This window comes from Littorina saxatilis, linkage group LG8, assembly GCF_037325665.1.
Source record: "Littorina saxatilis isolate snail1 linkage group LG8, US_GU_Lsax_2.0, whole genome shotgun sequence".
Taxonomy (NCBI): Eukaryota; Metazoa; Mollusca; class Gastropoda; order Littorinimorpha; family Littorinidae; genus Littorina; species Littorina saxatilis.
In genome coordinates this window covers 73,737,508-73,760,132 of record NC_090252.1, presented here as the reverse complement: position 1 = coordinate 73,760,132, position 22,625 = coordinate 73,737,508, and the positions used below count along the sequence as shown (strand labels likewise).

The window sequence follows — 22,625 nt, the reverse complement described above, 5'->3', positions numbered from 1 at the left end:
TACTCTGAATCGCTCTACACACACACACACACACACAAACACACACACACACACACACACACACACACACACACACACACACAACAACAACACACACACACACACACACACACACTGTCTGTCTGCCTGTCTGTCTGTCTTGTCTGTGTCCGTCTCTCTCTCTGTGTGTCTGTCTATACATGTCTCGTTGACTGTCTATCTCTCTATCCCCCCCTCTCTCTCTCCCTTTCTGAGAGGGAGATGGGGGGGGGGGGGGGTAGACGAGTGACCTGTGTGAAGGTGTCATTGTTGAGGTGAGTTAGGTAGAGGGCACCCATGTTGCCGTTGTCTCTGTTGACCACGCCGATAGTCAGGTCGTGGGGGGCCCGCCCGATACACAGGCAGAACAGCACGATCTGGATGGAGGGGATGATGAACTCAAAGAACAGCAGTCTGCACACACCGTCACCACCGTTACACACAGTCATCATCGTTACACACCGTCACCATCGTTACACACACCGTCACCACTGTTACTCACACAGTCACAACCGTTACAAACACACAGTCACTGTCGTTACACACATCGTCACCACCGTTACACACAGTCGACACCGTAACAAACACACCGTCACTACCGTTACACACATCGTCACCACCGTTACACACATCGTCTCCACAGTTACACACATCGTCACCACCGTTACACACACCGTCACCACCGTTACACACACCGTCACCACCGTTGTACATGCCGTCACCGAAAGAGGTACAGAGAGACAAACGTACAGCCGGAGGTACAGACATAGGTACAGACAGACAGAGAAACAAACAGACAGACAGACAGACAGACAGAGGAACAGACAGACAGACAGACAGACAGAAGAACAGACCCGATGCTGCGCTGCATGGTGGTGAGGTTCTTGATGACGAGAGCCATCATTACGCGGAGTGACGGCAGCTCGGGCAGCACACACCACGGCTCTTTGACCGGCTTGCCCCGGGGTAGATCTACACACACCACGCGTGTCGTTAGTACACACCACACACAATACACACCACGGCTCTTTGACCGGTTTGCCCCGGGGTAGATCTACACACAGCACGCGTGTCGTTAGTACACACCACACACAGCACACACCACGGCTCTTTGACCGGTCTGCCCCGGGGTAGATCTACACACACCACGCGTGTCGTTAGTACACACCACACACAGCACACACCACGGCTCTTTGACCGGTCTGCCCCGGGGTAGATCTACACACACCACGCGTGTCGTTAGTACACACCACACACAGCACACACCACGGCTCTTTGACCGGTTTGCCCCGGGGTAGATCTACACACACCACGCGTGTCGTTAGTACACACCACACACAGCACACACCACGGCTCTTTGACCGGTCTGCCCCGGGGTAGATCTACACACACCACGCGTGTCGTTAGTACACACCACACACAGCACACACCACGGCTCTTTGACCGGTTTGCCCCGGGGTAGATCTACACACACCACGCGTGTCGTTAGTACACACCACACACAGCACACACCACGGCTCTTTGACCGGCTTGCCCCGGGGTAGATCTACACACACCACGCGTGTTGTTAGTACACACCACACACAGCACACACCACGGCTCTTTGATCGGTCTGCCTCGGGGTAGATCTACACACACCACGCGTGTCGTTAGTACACACCACACACAATACACACCACGGCTCTTTGACCGGTCTGCCCCGGGGTAGATCTACACACACCACGCGTGTCGTTAGTACACACCACACACAGCACACACCACGGCTCTTTGACCGGTCTGCCCCGGGGTAGATCTACACACACCACGCGTGTCGTTAGTACACACCACACACACCACGGCTCTTTGACCGGTCTGCCCCGGGGTAGATCTACACACACCACGCGTGTCGTTAGTACACCGCACCACAGACAGCACACACTACACGCACAACTCGTGTCTTGACGGGCTGGACAGCGTCCTCTGATGTCTCTTATGAGCTGCCTGCCCCCAAAACGCGAGGCACTGCTGTTGTTTCCCAATATTCGGTTTATGTTATATAACAGCAACAACAACAATAACAACAACGACAACGACAACGACAACAACAACACAACAACAACAATAACTGACTGTCGAGGGTGACGGCGCCATAGTAGGACGGTGACGTCAGAGAGCCCGCTGAGGTGGCCGTCTCTCCGGTCAGTAACGGCTTCTTGTCATCGAAACTCACAGTGACGTCATCTGACTGGACACAGTAAGCACCGGTCAATAGTCAGTTGGTGGGGGGGGGGGGGGGGGAGGGGGCGTGTGTGCATCGAGAAAGTGACAAAACATACAGACATACAACTGTCGCACACTGACCTTGTCTTGCACACATGTAGACACATCTAACAGTGTGTTACACCAGAGACACAACTAACAGTGTGTTACACCAGAGACACAACTAACAGTGTGTTACACCAGAGACACAACTAACAGTGTGTTACACCAGAGACACAACTAACAGTGTGTTACACCAGAGACACAACTAACAGTGTGTTACACCAGAGACACAACTAACAGTGTGTTACACCAGAGACACAACTAACAGTGTGTTACACCAGAGACACAACTAACAGTGTGTTACACCAGAGACACAACAAACTCAGAGACACAACTAACAGTGTGTTACACCAGAGATACAACTAACAGTGTTACACCAGAGACACAACTAACAGTGTGTTACACCAGAGACACAACTAACAGTGTTACACCAGAGACACAACTAACAGTGTGTTACACCAGAGACACAACTAACAGTGTGTTACACCAGAGACACAACTAACAGTGTGTTACACCAGAGACACAACTAACAGTGTGTTACACCAGAGACACAACTAACAGTGTGTTACACCAGAGACACAACTAACAGTGTGTTCCACCAGTCACACAACAAACAGTGTGATACACCAGAGACACAACTAACAGTGTGTTACACCAGAGACACAACTAACGGAGTGTTACACCAGTCACACAACTAACAGTGTGTTACACCAGAGACACAACTAACAGTGTTACACCAGAGACACAACTAACAGTGTGTTACACCAGAGACACAACTAACAGTGTGTTACACCAGAGACACAACTAACAGTGTGTTACACCAGAGACACAACTAACAGAGTGTTACACCAGAGACACAACTAACAGTGTGTTACACCAGAGATACAGCTAACAGAGTGTTACACCAGAGACACAATTAACTAACAGTGCGTTACACCAGAGACACAACAAACAGAGTATTACACCAGAGACACAACTAACAGTGTGTTACACCAGTCACACAACTAACAGTGTGTTACACCAGTCACACAACTAACAGTGTGTTACACCAGTCACACAACTAACAGTGTGTTACACCAGAGACACAACTAACCGTGTGTTACACCAGAGACACAACTAACAGTGTTACACCAGAGACACAACAAACAGTGTTACACCAGAGACACAACTAACAGTGTTACACCAGAGACACAACTAACAGTGTTACACCAGAGACACAACTAACAGTGTTACAACAGAGACACAACAAACAGTGTTACACCAGAGACACAACTAACATTGTTACACCAGAGACACAACTAACATTGTTACACCAGAGACACAACTAACAGTGTTACACCAGAGACACAACAAACAGTGTTACACCAGAGACACAACTAACAGTGTTACACCAGAGACACAACTAACAGTGTTTCACCAGAGATGTGCATGATAAACATCTGTGGTTACACATATAGTGACAGTGATAGTGGTTTTCTCTAACAATACTTGTTATTACCACAACTAACAGTGTGTTACACCAGAGATATGTATGACACAATACATAGCTATAGTTACCAATGCAGTGACAGTGATAGTGGATTTCTCTAACAATACTTGTTATTACCACAACTAACAGTGTGTTACACCAGAGATATGTATGACACAATACATAGCTATAGTTACCAATGCAGTGACAGTGGTAGTGGTTTTGTCTAACCATAGTTGTTATGACCTCTCAGCCCTGGTTGTTACGGATTTAGCGATGTCACCTCGTATCTTAAGATGTAGAAAGCTGAGCCGTATTACCTCGTTGGCTCACGTAAGTGTAGCCTATGCGATCGTAACTTTGTCTGTCTGTGCGTGCGTGTGTGTGTGCGCGTGTGTGTGTGTGTGCGTGTGTTTGTGCTTGTGTATGTCTGTGGTAGAAACTCTAACATTTGAAGACGTCACATTACATTGACGTCACATTATGACGTAAGAGGATTAGACGTCACGCGAAGGAAGTACTGAAAGTCTCGGTCATTATTATTTTGAGCGGGCCGAAACTAGTGTACATGCAGACAGACAGATCTAGATCTAGTGTCTCGCTTTCTTGCACAGTTTCACCTATTCTCTTTCTCTGTGTGTGTGTGTGTGTGTGTGTGTGTATGTGTGTGTGTGTGTGTGTGTGTGTGTGTGTGTGTGTGTGTGTGTGTGTGTGTGTGTGTGTGTGTGTGTGTGTGTGTGTGACGGAGTGATTGAGTTTGTGTTACTGTTTGTCGATTTCTTACGTGAGCCTTGATGGCTTCGCCTCTTGTTTTCATAGTTGTAACAGATACAGCAGTGTTACCTCGTTTTCATAGATGTAACAAACATAGCAGTGTTACCGGGTAACAATAGATGTAACAAACACAGCAATGTTACCTGGTAACAATAGATGTAACAAACATAGCAGTGTTACCTGGTAACAATAGATGTATCAAACACAGCAGTGTTACCTTGTAACAATAGATGTAACAAACACAGCAGTGTTACCATGTAACAATAGATGTAACAAACAAAGCAGTATTACCAGGTAACAATAAATGTAACAAACATAGCAATGTTACTTTTTAACAATAGATGAAACAAGCATAGCAGTGTTACCTGGTGGACTGGGCGGCCGAATGGTAATGCACTTGCGCTCGGAAGCGAGAGGTTGCGAGTTCGACCCTGGGTCAGGGCGTTAGCAATTTTCTCCCCCCTTTCCTAACCTAGGTGGTGGGCTCAAGTGCTAGTCTTTCGGATGAGACGAAAAACCGAGGTCCCTTCGTGTACACTACATTGGGGTGTGCACGTTAAAGATCCCACGATTGACAAAAGGGTCTTTCCTGGCAAAATTGTATAGGCATAGATAAAAATGTCCACCAAAATATCCGTGTGACTTGGAATAATAGGCCGTGAAAAGTAGGATATGCGCCGAAATGGCTGCGATCTGCTGGCCGATGTGAATGCGTGAAAAAATGCCATCTCACACGGCATAAATAAATCCCTGCGCCTTGAATATGTGCGCGATATAAATTGCATAAAATACAAAATTTAAAAAATTTAAAAATAAATCCCTGCGCTTAGAACTGTACCCACGGAATACGCGCGATATAAGCCTCATATTGATTGATTGATTGAATAGATGTAACAAACACAGCAGTGTTACCTGGTAACAATAGATGTAACAACACAGCAGTGTTACCTGGTAACAATAGATGTAACAAACACAGCAGTGTTACCTGGTAACAATAGATGTAACAAACATTGCAGCGTCACCTTGTTTATGACGTTACAAGCACAGCAATGTTGTTTTGTAACAGCAGATGTAACAAACACAGCATTGTAACCTTGTTTATGACGTTACAAGCACAACAGTGTTACCTTGTTTATGACATTACAACCACAGCAATGTTATTTTGTGACAGAAGATGTAACAAACACAGCATTGTAACCTTGTAACAGTAGATGTAACAAACACAGCATTGTAACCTTGTAACAGTAGATGTAACAAACACAGCATTGTAACCTTGTAACAGTAGATGTAACAAACACAGCATTGTAACCTTGTAACAGTAGATGTAACAAACACAGCATTGTAACCTTGTAACAGTAGATGTAACAAACACAGCATTGTAACCTTGTAACAGTAGATGTAAAAATGAAAGCATTGTAACCTTGTAACAGTAGATGTAAAAATGAAAGCATTGTAACCTTGTAACAGTAGATGTAAAAATGAAAGCAGTGTTACCTCGTAGCCATAGTTGCCCGACATTAATTCCTCGTCTTCTGCGTTGCCTACCAGGTCATGGTGACATAGGTGTAGAAAGATGGCTTCAAGACTCTGCAACATTTCATGTGTCTGTCTCGATACATATGACTGTATTGATGTCAAGATATAACGTCCATATGTCTGTATTACTCTTAAGCATAGACCTATAGGTCCCTGCTCTTAAGTAATAACGTCCATATATCTGTATTGATGTCAAGATATAACGTCCATATGTCTGTATTACTAGTACTGTCAATATATAACGTCCATATGTCTGTATTACTCTTAAGCATAGACCTATAGGTCCCTGCTCTTAAGTAATAACGTCCATATATCTGTATTGCTGTCAACATATAACGTCCATATATCTGTATTACTCTTCTATACATATAATAAAAGAGAGTGTCTGTCTGTCTGTGTGTCTGTGGTCGCCATACCTCAGAGATGGCAAAAGATAAGCACAAGATATTTTGCATGCACACTGCCCTGGACCCACAAATGTGCACCTGGGTTTTAGTTTCTCCAGACATTGTTTCCTTCCTCGGATAATGACCCTCCCCATCTCTATCACATAGTGCAAGGGAGGTAAGTCATGCTTTGTCACCCACGGAAGGGAGGTAACTCTCATCAAACCAGTATACCGTGTCATTCTCAAGGGTTACACCCCGCCCGCTATCATCCCGTCGCCCCCCCCCCCCCCCCCCCCCCACACACACACACACACTAACCCTGCCCCCTGACAGTTCCGGAAATTTCTAGAAGGTAAGGGAGATAACTCTTTTTTGTCTGTGGTCACCATGCCTCTGAGATGGCACGAGGCAGGAACAAGATAGTGTGCACGTACACTCCCTAGGTGCCGCAGATGTGCACCTGGGTTTTAGTTTCTTGATTCATTGTTTCCTTTCTCAGATTATGGACCTCCCATTTATTGAATACAGCCTATATGGTGCAAGACCAGTTCAGTGCCTACTGTTCACCTGTAGCAAGCACATCATGCCAGTGATATTAGAGACTCGCTATTGCTCCTATGAGGGGAAGAAACGAAGAAAGAAAAATGAACTGGACAGTTCCGGAAATTTCTAGAAGATAAGGCAGATAACTCTTTTTTTGTATCCAAACAAAGGAGGTAAAGCTAATCATAATGGGATAGCGAGCGTCTTAAATTGCTACAGGGCTCCGCTTACTCCCGGGCGAAGCCGGGCTTAACTGCTAGTAAGTAATAACGTCCATATATCTGTATCGCTGTCAACATATAACGTCCATATATCTGTATTGCTGTCACCATATAACGTCCATATATCTGTATTGCTGTCACCATATAACGTCCATATATCTGTATCGCTGTCACCATATAACGTCCATATATCTGTATTGCTGTCACCATATAACGTCCATATATCTGTATTGCTGTCAACATATAACGTCCATATATCTGTATTGCTGTCAACATATAACGTCCATATATCTGTATTGCTGTCAACATATAACGTCCATATATCTGTATTGCTGTCACCATATAACGTCCATATATCTGTATTGCTGTCAACATATAACGTCCATATATCTGTATTGCTGTCACCATATAACGTCCATATATCTGTATTGCTGTCAACATATAACGTCCATATATCTGTATTGCTGTCACCATAATTATAACGTCCATGTTCTGTCCCCAGTTATGTCAACTGTGAAGCATCATTAATAAAGTTTTGAGTTTCACTGTGATTTGTAACGGTGAGTTTTTTGGTGACATTATCTGTTCTGAGACAGAATAGTCCATATGTCTGTTTTGCTGTCAACATATAACGTCCATATGATTATTGCTGTCAACATATAACGCCCATAATATATCTGTATTGGTGTCAACATATAACGTTCATATGACTGTATTACTGTCAAGATATACTGTCAAGATACAACGTCCATATATCTGTATTGCAGTCAACATATAACGTTCATATATCTGTATTGCAGTCAACATATAACGTCCGTATATCTGTATTGCAGTCAACATATAACGTCCATATATCTGTATTGCAGTCAACATATAACGTTCATATATCTGTATTGCAGTCAACATATAACGTCCGTATATCTGTATTGCAGTCAACATATAACGTTCATATATCTGTATTGCAGTCAACATATAACGTTCATATATCTGTATTGCCGTCAACATATAACGTCCGTATATCTGTATTGCCGTCAACATATAACGTCCATATATCTGTATTGCAGTCAACATATAACGTTCATATATCTGTATTGCCGTCAACATATAACGTCCGTATATCTGTATTGCCGTCAACATATAACGTCCATATATCTGTATTGCCGTCAACATATAACGTCCATATATCTGTATTGCAGTCAACATATAATGTTCATATATCTGCTGTCCAGATGTCGGACCCTATGCTACGCTGAAAACACAATAGCGTTTAGATTGCTATTCTGACATAATATTCTGTGTTAAAAACATGTTTTGGCAGCAACAACTACCACCATGGTCCATGTTGCGTATTGCAGACGACGGTTTAGTGCGCATATCCATTTGCACATGACATTTGTATCCACGGAAATCATCGAACATTGAAAAACCTATGGACATGTATCACCGTGAAGACACCAGATAACCGGATGTTTGGCATTACGTTAATATTCCCGGTTTCATATGACGTCACGTAGCATGCTGGCTTATGTATTATTCTTTTTCAGTATTGTTTGAAAGTCTGACTTCTGCTGCGGATAGCGATTTTGCGTATTGTGACTTTGGTTAACCTGTGAATGATCAGAGAACAAGGATTGTTTCAGAAGAAAGTCAATGAATAAATGTTTCAGACCGGTAATTTCATTTCAAAATTGCACTATACAATGGACGTTTCATAGGGAAAGGAGAGTCTCTGATTGTGTGCCAATCATCGGACAGACCGTCTGCTAGATTGCAGCTACTTGAATTGTGTGCCAATCATCGGACAGACCGTCTGCTAGATTGCAGCTACTTGAATTGTGTGCCAATCATCGGACAGACCGTCTGCTAGATTGCAGCTACTTGAATTGTGTGCCAATCATCGGACAGACCGTCTGCTAGATTGCAGCTACTTGAATTGTGTGCCAATCATCGGACAGGCCGTCTGCTGTTGTCATGGTTACCGTACCGTCATGTTATAACGGTCCATCAGAGTGAAGAGTTTCTAGACAGAGAAAGGGTGTTGTCATGGTTACCGTACCATCATGTTATAACGGTCCATCAGAGTGAAGGGTTTCTAGACAGAGAAAGGGTGTTGTCATGGTTACCGTACCATCATGTTATAACGGTCCATCAGGGTGGAGGGTTTGTCTTCGTCCAGCATCCGTCCTGCTCTCATCAACCCCACCTGCACAAATCATCATCATCATCATCATCACCATGTATCGTCGTCGTCGTTGTCGTCAGTACCAACATCATCATCATGGTGGTCAGTTTGTTTGTCAGTGTGTATCTACCCTGTCTGCCTGTAGGCTTCCTCTATGTAGTGTGTCGTGATGACGGTGGTCAGTGTGTGTGTCAGTGTGTACCTACCCTGTCTGCCTGTCTGGTCTCCTCTATGTAATGTGTGAAGATGATGATGGTCAGTGTGTGTGTCAGTGTGTACCTACCCTGTCTGCCTGTCTGGCCTCCTCTATGTAGTGTGTCGTGATGACGGTGGTCAGTGTGTGTGTCAGTGTGTACCTACCCTGTCTGCCTGTAGGCTTCCTCTATGTAGTGTGTCGTGATGACGGTGGTCAGTGTGTGTGTCAGTGTGTACCTACCCTGTCTGCCTGTCTGGCCTCCTCTATGTAGTGTGTCGTGATGATGATGGTGCTCTGCGCGATCTCCAGCAGGTGTTCCCATATCCTACAGCAATAGTAAGATAAAAATGGACAGGCGGCAATGACGTAGTGGTCAGTAAACAAAGCAGAGCGGTAGGGAGACAGACAGGCGGCAATGACGTAGTGGTCAGTAAACAGAGCAGAGCGGTAGGGAGACAGGCGGCAATGACGTAGTGGTCAGTAAACAAAGCAGAGCGGTAGGGAGACAGGCGGCAATGACGTAGTGGTCAGTAAACAAAGCAGAGCGGTAGGGAGACAGACAGACGGCAATGACGTAGTGGTCAGTAAACAAAGCAGAGCGGTAGGGAGACAGGCGGCAATGACGTAGTGGTCAGTAAACAAAGCAGAGCGGTAGGGAGACAGACGGCAATGACGTAGTGGTCAGTAAACAAAGCAGAGCGGTAGGGAGACAGGCGGCAATGACGTAGTGGTCAGTAAACAAAGCAGAGCGGTAGGGAGACAGGCGGCAATGACGTAGTGGTCAGTAAACAAAGCAGAGCGGTAGGAAGACAGACAGGCGGCAATGACGTAGTGGTCAGTAAACAAAGCAGAGCGGTAGGGAGACAGGCGGCAATGACGTAGTGGTCAGTAAACAAAGCAGAGCGGTAGGGAGACAGGCGGCAATGACGTAGTGGTCAGTAAACAAAGCAGAGCGGTAGGGAGACAGACGGCAATGACGTAGTGGTCAGCAAACAAAGCAGAGCGGCAGGGAGACAGACAGACGGCAATGACGTAGTGGTCAGTAAACAAAGCAGAGCGGTAGAGAGACAGACAGGCGGCAATGACGTAGTGGTCAGCAAACAGAGCAGAGCGGTAGGGAGACAGGCGGCAATGACGTAGTGGTCAGTAAACAAAGCAGAGCGGTAGGGAGACAGACAGACGGCAATGACGTAGTGGTCAGGGAGACAGACAGACGGCAATGACGTAGTGGTCAGTAAACAAAGCAGAGCGGTAGGGAGACAGACAGACGGCAATGACGTAGTGGTCAGTAAACAAAGCAGAGCGGTAGGGAGACAGACAGACGGCAATGACGTAGTGGTCAGTAAACAAAGCAGAGCGGTAGGGAGACAGACAGACGGCAATGACGTAGTGGTCAGTAAACAAAGCAGAGCGGTAGGGAGACAGGCGGCAATGACGTAGTGGTCAGTAAACAAAGCAGAGCGGTAGGGAGACAGACAGGCGGCAATGACGTAGTGGTCAGTAAACAAAGCAGAGCGGTAGGGAGACAGACAGGCGGCAATGACGTAGTGGTCAGTAAACAAAGCAGAGCGGTAGGGAGACAGACGGCAATGACGTAGTGGTCAGTAAACAAAGCAGAGCGGTAGGGAGACAGACAGGCGGCAATGACGTAGTGGTCAGTAAACAAAGCAGAGCGGTAGAAAGACAGACAGACGGCAATGACGTAGTGGTCAGTAAACAAAGCAGAGCGGTAGGGAGACAGACAGGCGGCAATGACGTAGTGGTCAGTAAACAAAGCAGAGCGGTAGGGAGACAGACAGGCGGCAATGACGTAGTGGTCAGTAAACAAAGCAGAGCGGTAGGGAAGACAGACAGACGGCAATGACGTAGTGGTCAGTAAACAAAGCAGAGCGGTAGGGAGACAGACAGACGGCAATGACGTAGTGGTCAGTAAACAAAGCAGAGCGGTAGGAAGACAGACAGGCGGCAATGACGTAGTGGTCAGTAAACAAAGCAGAGCGGTAGGGAGACAGACAGGCGGCAATGACGTAGTGGTCAGTAAACAAAGCAGAGCGGTAGGGAGACAGGCGGCAATGACGTAGTGGTCAGTAAACAAAGCAGAGCGGTAGGGAGACAGACAGACGGCAATGACGTAGTGGTCAGTAAACAGAGCAGAGCGGTAGGGAGACAGGCGGCAATGACGTAGTGGTCAGTAAACAAAGCAGAGCGGTAGGGAGACAGACAGACGGCAATGACGTAGTGGTCAGTAAACAAAGCAGAGCGGTAGGGAGACAGGCGGCAATGACGTAGTGGTCAGTAAACAAAGCAGAGCGGTAGGGAGACAGACAGACGGCAATGACGTAGTGGTCAGTAAACAAAGCAGAGCGGTAGGGAGACAGGCGGCAATGACGTAGTGGTCAGTAAACAAAGCAGAGCGGTAGGAAGACAGACAGGCGGCAATGACGTAGTGGTCAGTAAACAAAGCAGAGCGGTAGGGAGACAGGCAGGCGGCAATGACGTAGTGGTCAGTAAACAAAGCAGAGCTGTAGGGAGACAGACGGCAATGACGTAGTGGTCAGTAAACAAAGCAGAGCGGTAGGGAGACAGACAGGCGGCAATGACGTAGTGGTCAGTAAACAAAGCAGAGCGGTAGGGAGACAGACAGGCGGCAATGACGTAGTGGTCAGTAAACAAAGCAGAGCGGTAGGGAGACAGGCGGCAATGACGTAGTGGTCAGTAAACAAAGCAGAGCGGTAGGGAGACAGGCGGCAATGACGTAGTGGTCAGTAAACAAAGCAGAGCGGTAGGGAGACAGGCGGCAATGACGTAGTGGTCAGTAAACAAAGCAGAGCGGTAGGGAGACAGGCAGGCGGCAATGACGTAGTGGTCAGTAAACAAAGCAGAGCTGTAGGGAGACAGACAGGCGGCAATGACGTAGTGGTCAGTAAACAAAGCAGAGCGGTAGGGAGACAGACGGCAATGACGTAGTGGTCAGTAAACAAAGCAGAGCGGTAGGGAGACAGACAGGCGGCAATGACGTAGTGGTCAGTAAACAAAGCAGAGCGGTAGGGAGACAGACGGCAATGACGTAGTGGTCAGTAAACAAAGCAGAGCGGTAGGGAGACAGACAGGCGGCAATGACGTAGTGGTCAGTAAACAAAGCAGAGCGGTAGGGAGACAGACAGGCGGCAATGACGTAGTGGTCAGTAAACAAAGCAGAGCGGTAGGGAGACAGACGGCAATGACGTAGTGGTCAGTAAACAAAGCAGAGCTGTAGGGAGACAGACAGACGGCAATGACGTAGTGGTCAGTAAACAAAGCAGAGCGGTAGGGAGACAGACAGGCTGCAATGACGTAGTGGTCAGTAAACAAAGTAGAGCGGTAGGGAGACAGACGGCAATGACGTAGTGGTCAGTAAACAAAGCAGAGCGGTAGGGAGACAGACAGGCGGCAATGACGTAGTGGTCAGTAAACAAAGCAGAGCGGTAGGGAGACAGACAGGCGGCAATGACGTAGTGGTCAGTAAACAAAGCAGAGCGGTAGGGAGACAGACAGGCGGCAATGACGTAGTGGTCAGTAAACAAAGCAGAGCGGTAGGGAGACAGACAGGCGGCAATGACGTAGTGGTCAGTAAACAAAGCAGAGCGGTAGGGAGACAGACAGACGGCAATGACGTAGTGGTCAGTAAACAAAGCAGAGCGGTAGGGAGACAGACAGACGGCAATGACGTAGTGGTCAGTAAACAAAGCAGAGCGGTAGGGAGACAGACAGGTGGCAATGACGTAGTGGTCAGTAAACAAAGCAGAGCGGTAGGGAGACAGACAGGCGGCAATGACGTAGTGGTCAGTAAACAAAGCAGAGCGGTAGGGAGACAGACAGACGGCAATGACGTAGTGGTCAGTAAACAAAGCAGAGCGGTAGGGAGACAGACAGGCGGCAATGACGTAGTGGTCAGTAAACAAAGCAGAGCGGTAGGGAGACAGACAGGCGGCAATGACGTAGTGGTCAGTAAACAAAGCAGAGCGGTAGGGAGACAGACAGGCGGCAATGACGTAGTGGTCAGTAAACAAAGCAGAGCGGTAGGGAGACAGACAGGCGGCAATGACGTAGTGGTCAGTAAACAAAGCAGAGCGGTAGGGAGACAGACAGGCGGCAATGACGTAGTGGTCAGTAAACAAAGCAGAGCGGTAGAGAGACAGACAGGCGGCAATGACGTAGTGGTAAGCAAACAAAGCAGAGCGGTAGGGAGACAGACAGACGGCAATGACGTAGTGGTCAGTAAACAAAGCAGAGCGGTAGGGAGACAGGCGGCAATGACGTAGTGGTCAGTAAACAAAGCAGAGCGGTAGGGAGACAGACAGACGGCAATGACGTAGTGGTCAGTAAACAAAGCAGAGCGGTAGGGAGACAGGCGGCAATGACGTAGTGGTCAGTAAACAAAGCAGAGCGGTAGGGAGACAGACAGACGGCAATGACGTAGTGGTCAGTAAACAAAGCAGAGCGGTAGGGAGACAGGCGGCAATGACGTAGTGGTCAGTAAACAAAGCAGAGCGGTAGGGAGACAGACAGGCGGCAATGACGTAGTGGTCAGTAAACAAAGCAGAGCGGTAGGGAGACAGGCGGCAATGACGTAGTGGTCAGTAAACAAAGCAGAGCGGTAGGGAGACAGACAGGCGGCAATGACGTAGTGGTCAGTAAACAAAGCAGAGCGGTAGGGAGACAGACAGGCGGCAATGACGTAGTGGTCAGTAAACAAAGCAGAGCGGTAGGGAGACAGACAGGCGGCAATGACGTAGTGGTCAGTAAACAAAGCAGAGCGGTAGGGAGACAGACAGGCGGCAATGACGTAGTGGTCAGTAAACAAAGCAGAGCGGTAGGGAGACAGGCGGCAATGACGTAGTGGTCAGTAAACAAAGCAGAGCGGTAGGGAGACAGGCGGCAATGACGTAGTGGTCAGTAAACAAAGCAGAGCGGTAGGGAGACAGACAGGCGGCAATGACGTAGTGGTCAGTAAACAAAGCAGAGCGGTAGGGAGACAGACGGCAATGACGTAGTGGTCAGTAAACAAAGCAGAGCGGTAGGGAGACAGACAGGCGGCAATGACGTAGTGGTCAGTAAACAAAGCAGAGCGGTAGGGAGACAGACAGGCGGCAATGACGTAGTGGTCAGTAAACAAAGCAGAGCGGTAGGGAGACAGACAGGCGGCAATGACGTAGTGGTCAGTAAACAAAGCAGAGCGGTAGGGAGACAGGCGGCAATGACGTAGTGGTCAGTAAACAAAGCAGAGCGGTAGGGAGACAGGCGGCAATGACGTAGTGGTCAGTAAACAAAGCAGAGCGGTAGGGAGACAGACAGGCGGCAATGACGTAGTGGTCAGTAAACAAAGCAGAGCGGTAGGGAGACAGACAGGCGGCAATGACGTAGTGGTCAGTAAACAAAGCAGAGCGGTAGGGAGACAGACAGGCGGCAATGACGTAGTGGTCAGTAAACAAAGCAGAGCGGTAGGGAGACAGACAGGCGGCAATGACGTAGTGGTCAGTAAACAAAGCAGAGCGGTAGGGAGACAGACAGGCGGCAATGACGTAGTGGTCAGTAAACAAAGCAGAGCGGTAGGGAGACAGACGGCAATGACGTAGTGGTCAGTAAACAAAGCAGAGCGGTAGGGAGACAGACAGGCGGCAATGACGTAGTGGTCAGTAAACAAAGCAGAGCGGTAGGGAGACAGACGGCAATGACGTAGTGGTCAGTAAACAAAGCAGAGCGGTAGGGAAGACAGACAGGCGGCAATGACGTAGTGGTCAGTAAACAAAGCAGAGCGGTAGGGAGACAGACAGGCGGCAATGACGTAGTGGTCAGTAAACAAAGTAGAGCGGTAGGGAGACAGACAGACGGCAATGACGTAGTGGTCAGTAAACAAAGCAGAGCGGTAGGGAGACAGACAGACGGCAATGACGTAGTGGTCAGTAAACAAAGCAGAGCGGTAGGGAGACAGACAGGCGGCAATGACGTAGTGGTCAGTAAACAAAGCAGAGCGGTAGGGAGACAGGCGGCAATGACGTAGTGGTCAGTAAACAAAGCAGAGCGGTAGGGAGACAGGCGGCAATGACGTAGTGGTCAGTAAACAAAGCAGAGCGGTAGGGAGACAGGCGGCAATGACGTAGTGGTCAGTAAACAAAGCAGAGCGGTAGGAAGACAGACAGGCGGCAATGACGTAGTGGTCAGTAAACAAAGCAGAGCGGTAGGGAGACAGACAGGCGGCAATGACGTAGTGGTCAGTAAACAAAGCAGAGCGGTAGGGAGACAGACAGGCGGCAATGACGTAGTGGTCAGTAAACAAAGCAGAGCGGTAGGAAGACAGACAGGCGGCAATGACGTAGTGGTCAGTAAACAAAGCAGAGCGGTAGGGAGACAGGCGGCAATGACGTAGTGGTCAGTAAACAAAGCAGAGCGGTAGGGAGACAGGCGGCAATGACGTAGTGGTCAGTAAACAAAGCAGAGCGGTAGGGAGACAGGCGGCAATGACGTAGTGGTCAGTAAACAAAGCAGAGCGGTAGGAAGACAGACAGGCGGCAATGACGTAGTGGTCAGTAAACAAAGCAGAGCGGTAGGAAGACAGACAGGCGGCAATGACGTAGTGGTCAGTAAACAAAGCAGAGCGGTAGGAAGACAGACAGGCGGCAATGACGTAGTGGTCAGTAAACAAAGCAGAGCGGTAGGGAGACAGGCGGCAATGACGTAGTGGTCAGTAAACAAAGCAGAGCGGTAGGGAGACAGACAGACGGCAATGACGTAGTGGTCAGCAAACAAAGCAGAGCGGCAGGGAGACAGACAGACGGACAGGAGACGAAGAGACGAAGTGTGAGGACGGATAGCTGAGACGGACATAACAGGGAAGAGCGATACATGAGAGAAGAGAGACAAAGATTACAAGGAGCGAATAGAAGCATACATAACAGGCTGGCAGACAGAGCAGACAAGGAGCGGTGAAACAGGGGGGAGACCGGCATTACAGAGAGAGAGAGAGAGAGAGAGAGAGAGAGAGAGAGAGAGAGAGAGAGAGAGAGAGAGAGAGAGAGAGAGAGAGAGAGAGAGAGAGAGAGAGAGAGGGGAGACCGGCATTACAGAGAGAGAGAGAGAGAGAGAGAGAGAGAGACAGAGAGAGGGGAGACCGGCATTACAGAGAGAGAGAGAGAGAGAGAGAGAGAGAGAGAGAGAGAGAGAGAGAGAGAGAGAGAGAGAGGGGAGACCGGCAATACAGAGAGAGAGAGAGAGAGAGAGACAGAGAGAGGGGGAGACCGGCATTACAGAGAGAGAGAGAGAGAGAGAGAGAGAGAGAGAGAGAGAGAGAGAGAGAGAGAGAGAGAGAGAGAGAGAGAGAGAGAGAGAGAGAGAGAGAGAGAGAGAGAGAGAGAGAGAGAGATCAAATCAAATCAAATCAAATCAAATTTAATTTTTCGAGGGTTGTGGCGTAAGCAATACAACGAGCTTTTTTTCAACCAGCCCTCGCCCAGAGAGGGGACTAATCTAATCACATATTTACACGGATATTAACGTAGAAAAAAAGGTAGAGAAAAACAACAACATATGAATATTTACTCATTACATATTATACAAAAATATTAAGCGTCGTATATGTAACGTAGTGAAAACAATGCTGAATACACATGCATGAGTAAATGTGTTATTAATTTGAGTGTTTTTGTGTGGATATAATGAACACTGATGCTTTGAACAAATGAAAATATAACCAAACGAAGTCTTCCATCACTGTGATTTTTCGTAATTTAACATTAAATACAGTGAAAGGTGTTTTTTGAAAGTATTGAGACTCATTGGGACTCTCACAAATTCCGGGAGAGAGACAGAGAGAGAGAGAGAGACAGAGACACAGAGAGAGAGAGAGAGAGAGAGAGAGAGAGAGAGAGAGAGAGAAGAGACAGAGAGGGAGACAGAGACAGAGAGAGAGGCAAATCAAATCAAATCAAATCAAATCAAATCAAATTTTATTTTACGAGGGTTGTGGCATAAGCAATATAAACGAGCTTCTTTTCAACCAGCCCTCGCCCAGAGAGGGACTATTCTAAAATACATAGAGAGAGATTGACAGAGAGAGAGGCAGAGAGAGGGAGAGGGAGAAAGAGAGACAGAGAGGGAGACAGAGACACAGAGAGAGACACAGTACAGAGAGAGACACAGAGACAGAGAGAGAAAGAGAGAGAGAAGAGAGACAGAGAGGGAGACAGAGACACAGAGAGAGAGAGAGAGAGAGAGAGAGATTGACAGAGAGAGAGAGGGAGAGGGAGAAAGAGAGACAGAGAGGGAGACAGAGACACAGAGAGAGAGAGAGAGAGATTGACAGAGAGAGAGAGGGAGAGGGAGAAAGAGAGAGACAGAGAGAGGGAGAGGGAGAAAGAGAGAGACAGAGAGAGGGAGAGGGAGAAAGAGAGAGACAGAGAGAGGGAGAGGGAGAAAGAGAGAGACAGAGAGAGACAGAGGGAGAAAGAGAGAGACAGAGAGAGGGAGAGGGAGAAAGAGAGAGACAGAGAGGGAGACAGAGAGAGGGAGAGGGAGAAAGAGAGAGACAGAGAGAGATTGACAGAGAGAGGGAGAGGGAGAAAGAGAGAGACAGAGAGGGAGATAGAGACACAGAGAGAGACAGAGAGGGAGAGGGAGAAAGAGAGAGACAGAGAGGTGGGGGAGGGAGAAAGAGAGAGACAGAGAGAGAGGGAGAGGGACAAAGAGAGAGACAGAGAGGTGGGGGAGGGAGAAAGAGAGAGACAGAGAGGGAGAGAGAGAAAGAGAGAGACAGAGAGGTGGGGGTGGGAGAAAGAGAGAGACAGAGAGGTGGGGGAGGGAGAAAGAGAGAGACAGAGAGAGAGGGAGAGGGACAAAGAGAGAGACAGAGAGGTGGGGGAGGGAGAAAGAGAGAGACAGAGAGGTGGGGGTGGGAGAAAGAGAGAGACAGAGAGGTGGGGGTGGGAGAAAGAGAGAGACAGAGAGGTGGGGGTGGGAGAGAGAGAGAGGCAGAGAGAGGGAGAGGGAGAAAGAGAGAGACAGAGAGGTGGGGGAGGGAGAAAGAGAGAGACAGAGAGGTGGGGGTGGGACGCACTTTTCTCTCAGCACGGGGTCCACGCCCACTGTGGGTTCGTCCAGGATGAGCAGGCCGGGCTTGTGGAGCAGTGCTGCCGCCAGGGATACACGGCGCTTCTGTCCGCCACTGTCATCATCATTGTCATCATGGTCATCGTCATCGTCAACATCATCGTCATTGTCATCGTCATCATGGTCAACATAATCATCGTCATCATCATCGTCATCATGATCAACATAGTCATCATCGTCATTATCGTCATCATGACCAACATAGTCATCATCGTCATCATGATCAACATAGTCATCATGATCAACATAGTCGTCATCGTCATCATCATCAACGTCATCATCATCAGCACAGTCATCATCAGCACAGTCATCATCTTCGTCGTCATCGCCATCGCCATCATCATCATCGTCGCCATCATCATCATCATCATCATCATCATCATCATCATCATCATCATCATCATCATTATCATTATCGTCATCATCATCATCATCATCATCATCATCATCTTCATCACAATCATCATCATCATCACAATAATTATCGTCATCATCATCATCATCATCATCATCATCATCATCATCATCATCATCATCATCATCATCATCATCATCATCATCATCATCGTCGCCATCATCATCATCATCATCATCATCATCATCATCATCATCATCATCATCATCAATGTCCACGGTAAACGTGTACTACTGATACAGACAACACGGACTACTACTGACGTCACACCACCACGGCCAATGACAGCAGAACAATGGTGACCCCTGACCTGAGGAAGCCGATGCGGGCACTCCTGGCGGGCAGTTTGAGGAAGTCGAGGAGGAAATTGGTCCTGTAGGTGACGTCATCTTTCGTCATGCCATGCACGCGCCCAAAGTACAGCAACAGCTCCTCTATCCTCAGCTCGTTGTACAGCGAGATCTCCTGCACACACACACACCCTTCATCCATTTCATTTCTCCAGTAGAACTTCAATACAGTGAACCCTTTATCAATTTCATTTCTCCAGTAGAACTTCAATACAGTGAACCCTTTATCAATTTCATTTCTCTAAAAGAACTTCAAATGATGCCTCTAGTCAGTCGATATGCATGTCTGTCTCTCTGTTTGTGTCTCTGTGTCTCTGTCTGTGTCTCTGTTTGTGTCTCTGTCTGTGTCTCTGTCTGTGTCTCTGTCTGTGTCTCTGTGTCTCTGTCTGTGTCTCTGTCTGTGTCTCTGTCTGTGTCTCTGTGTCTCTGTCTGTGTCTCTGTCTCTGTCTCTGTCTGTGTCTCTGTGTCTCTGTCTGTGTCTCTGTTTGTGTCTCTGTGTCTCTGTCTGTGTCTCTGTTTGTGTCTCTGTGTCTCTGTGTCTCTGTTTGTGTCTCTGTGTCTCTGTCTGTGTCTCTGTCTGTGTCTCTGTTTGTGTCTCTGTCTGTGTCTCTGTCTGTGTCTCTGTCTGTGTCTCTGTCTGTGTCTCTGTCTGTGTCTCTGTCTGTGTCTCTGTTTGTGTCTCTGTCTCTGTGTCTCTGTCTGTGTCTGTGTCTGTGTCTCTGTGTCTCTGTCTGTGTCTCTGTCTGTGTCTCTGTCTGTGTCTCTGTCTGTGTCTCTGTCTGTGTCTCTGTCTGTGTCTCTGTTTGTGTCTCTGTGTCTCTGTTTGTGTCTCTGTCTGTGTCTCTGTCTGTGTCATCTGTGTCTCTGTCTCTCACTGTCTCTGTCTGTGTCTCTGTGTCTCTGTTTGTGTCTCTGTGTCTCTGTTTGTGTCTCTGTCTGTGTCTCTGTGTCTCTGTTTGTGTCTCTGTCTGTGTCTCTATGTCTCTGTGTGTGTCTATGTCTGTGTCTCTGTCTGTGTCTCTGTTTGTGTCTCTATGTCTCTGTCTGTGTCTCTGTTTGTGTCTCTGTGTCTCTGTTTGTGTCTCTGTCTGTGTCTCTGTGTCTCTGTCTGTGTCTCTGTCTGTGTCTCTGTGTCTGTGTCTCTGTCTGTGTCTCTGTTTGTGTCTCTGTGTCTCTGTTTGTGTCTCTGTGTCTCTGTTTGTGTCTCTGTTTGTGTCTCTGTCTGTGTCTCTGTCTGTGTCTCTGTGTCTCTGTCTGTGTCTCTGTCTGTGTCTCTGTCTGTGTCTCTGTCTGTGTCTCTGTCTGTGTCTCTGTCTGTGTCTCTGTTTGTGTCTCTGTGTCTCTGTCTGTGTCTCTGTCTGTGTCTCTGTCTGTGTCTCTGTCTGTGTCTCTGTTTGTGTCTCTGTGTCTCTGTTTGTGTCTCTGTCTGTGTCTCTGTCTGTGTCTCTGTCTGTGTCTCTGTGTCTCTGTCTGTGTCTCTGTTTGTGTCTCTGTTTGTGTCTCTGTCTGTGTCTGTCTGTGTCTCTGTCTGTGTCTCTGTGTCTCTGTCTATGTCTCTGTGTGTGTCTATGTCTGTGTCTCTGTCTGTGTCTCTGTTTGTGTCTCTATGTCTCTGTCTGTGTCTATGTCTGTGTCTCTGTCTGTGTCTCTGTCTGTGTCTCTGTGTCTCTGTCTGTGTCTCTGTTTGTGTCTCTGTTTGTGTCTCTGTCTGTGTCTCTGTCTGTGTCTCTGTCTGTGTCTCTGTCTGTGTCTCTGTCTGTGTCTCTGTCTGTGTCTCTGTGTCTCTGTCTGTGTCTCTGTCTGTGTCTCTGTGTCTCTGTTTGTGTCTCTGTGTCTCTGTTTGTGTCTCTGTGTCTCTGTTTGTGTCTCTGTCTGTGTCTCTGTGTCTCTGTCTGTGTCTCTGTGTCTCTGTTTGTGTCTCTGTGTCTCTGTCTGTGTCTCTGTCTGTGTCTGTGTCTCTGTCTTTCTGTCTCTGTCTGTGTCTCTGTCTGTGTCTCTGTCTGTGTGTCTCTGTCTTTCTGTCTCTGTCTGTGTCTCTGTCTGTGTCTCTGTGTTCTGTGTCTCTGTCTGTGTCTCTGTTTGTGTCTCTGTGTCTCTGTCTGTGTCTCTGTGTCTCTGTCTGTGTCTGTGTCTCTGTCTGTGTCTGTGTCTCTGTCTGTGTCTCTGTCTGTGTCTCTGTTTGTGTCTCTGTCTGTGTCTATGTCTATGTCTCTGTGTCTCTGTCTGTGTCTCTGTCTGTGTCTCTGTCTGTGTCTCTGTTTGTGTCTCTGTCTGTGTCTCTGTTTGTGTCTCTGTCTGTGTCTCTGTCTGTGTCTCTGTCTGTGTCTCTGTCTGTGTCTCTGTTTGTGTCTCTGTTTGTGTCTCTGTCTGTGTCTCTGTTTGTGTCTCTGTCTGTGTCTCTGTTTGTGTCTCTGTGTCTCTGTTTGTGTCTCTGTCTGTGTCTCTGTTTGTGTCTCTGTCTGTGTCTCTGTCTGTGTCTCTGTCTGTGTCTCTGTGTCTCTGTCTGTGTCTCTATCTGTGTCTCTGTGTCTCTGTTTGTGTCTCTGTCTGTGTCTCTGTCTGTGTCTCTGTCTGTGTCTCTGTGTCTCTGTCTGTGTCTCTGTTTGTGTCTCTGTGTCTCTGTCTGTGTCTCTGTCTGTGTCTCTGTTTGTGTCTCTGTCTGTGTCTATGTCTATGTCTCTGTGTCTCTGTCTGTGTCTCTGTTTGTGTCTCTGTGTCTCTGTTTGTGTCTCTGTCTGTGTCTCTGTTTGTGTCTCTGTGTCTCTGTCTGTGTCTCTGTCTGTGTCTCTGTCTGTGTCTCTGTTTGTGTCTCTGTGTCTCTGTCTGTGTCTCTGTTTGTGTCTCTGTTTGTGTCTCTGTCTGTGTCTCTGTTTGTGTCTCTGTCTGTGTCTCTGTCTGTGTCTCTGTCTGTGTCTCTGTCTGTGTCTCTGTCTGTGTCTCTGTGTCTCTGTCTGTGTCTCTGTCTGTGTCTCTGTGTCTCTGTTTGTGTCTCTGTGTCTCTGTTTGTGTCTCTGTGTCTCTGTCTGTGTCTCTGTTTGTGTCTCTGTGTCTCTGTCTGTGTCTCTGTGTCTCTGTTTGTGTCTCTGTGTC

General features: G+C 47.7%; 1 protein-coding gene across 1 annotated transcript in view; it reads right to left on the bottom strand.

Annotated features, from left to right (window-relative positions):
- LOC138974323 (ABC transporter G family member 20-like) overlaps positions 1–22,625 on the bottom strand; it is a 60,992-nt gene that overhangs the window by 22,625 nt on the left and 15,742 nt on the right. Inside the window, exons 4-11 of the mRNA XM_070347039.1 lie at positions 19,495–19,649; positions 18,717–18,824; positions 9,869–9,953; positions 9,379–9,453; positions 6,056–6,148; positions 2,128–2,242; positions 873–990; positions 270–432 (exon numbers count right to left, since the gene is read on the bottom strand). Of these exons, the coding sequence (XP_070203140.1) occupies positions 270–432; positions 873–990; positions 2,128–2,242; positions 6,056–6,148; positions 9,379–9,453; positions 9,869–9,953; positions 18,717–18,824; positions 19,495–19,649 (912 nt within the window). The remainder of the gene's footprint in view (positions 1–269; positions 433–872; positions 991–2,127; positions 2,243–6,055; positions 6,149–9,378; positions 9,454–9,868; positions 9,954–18,716; positions 18,825–19,494; positions 19,650–22,625) is intronic.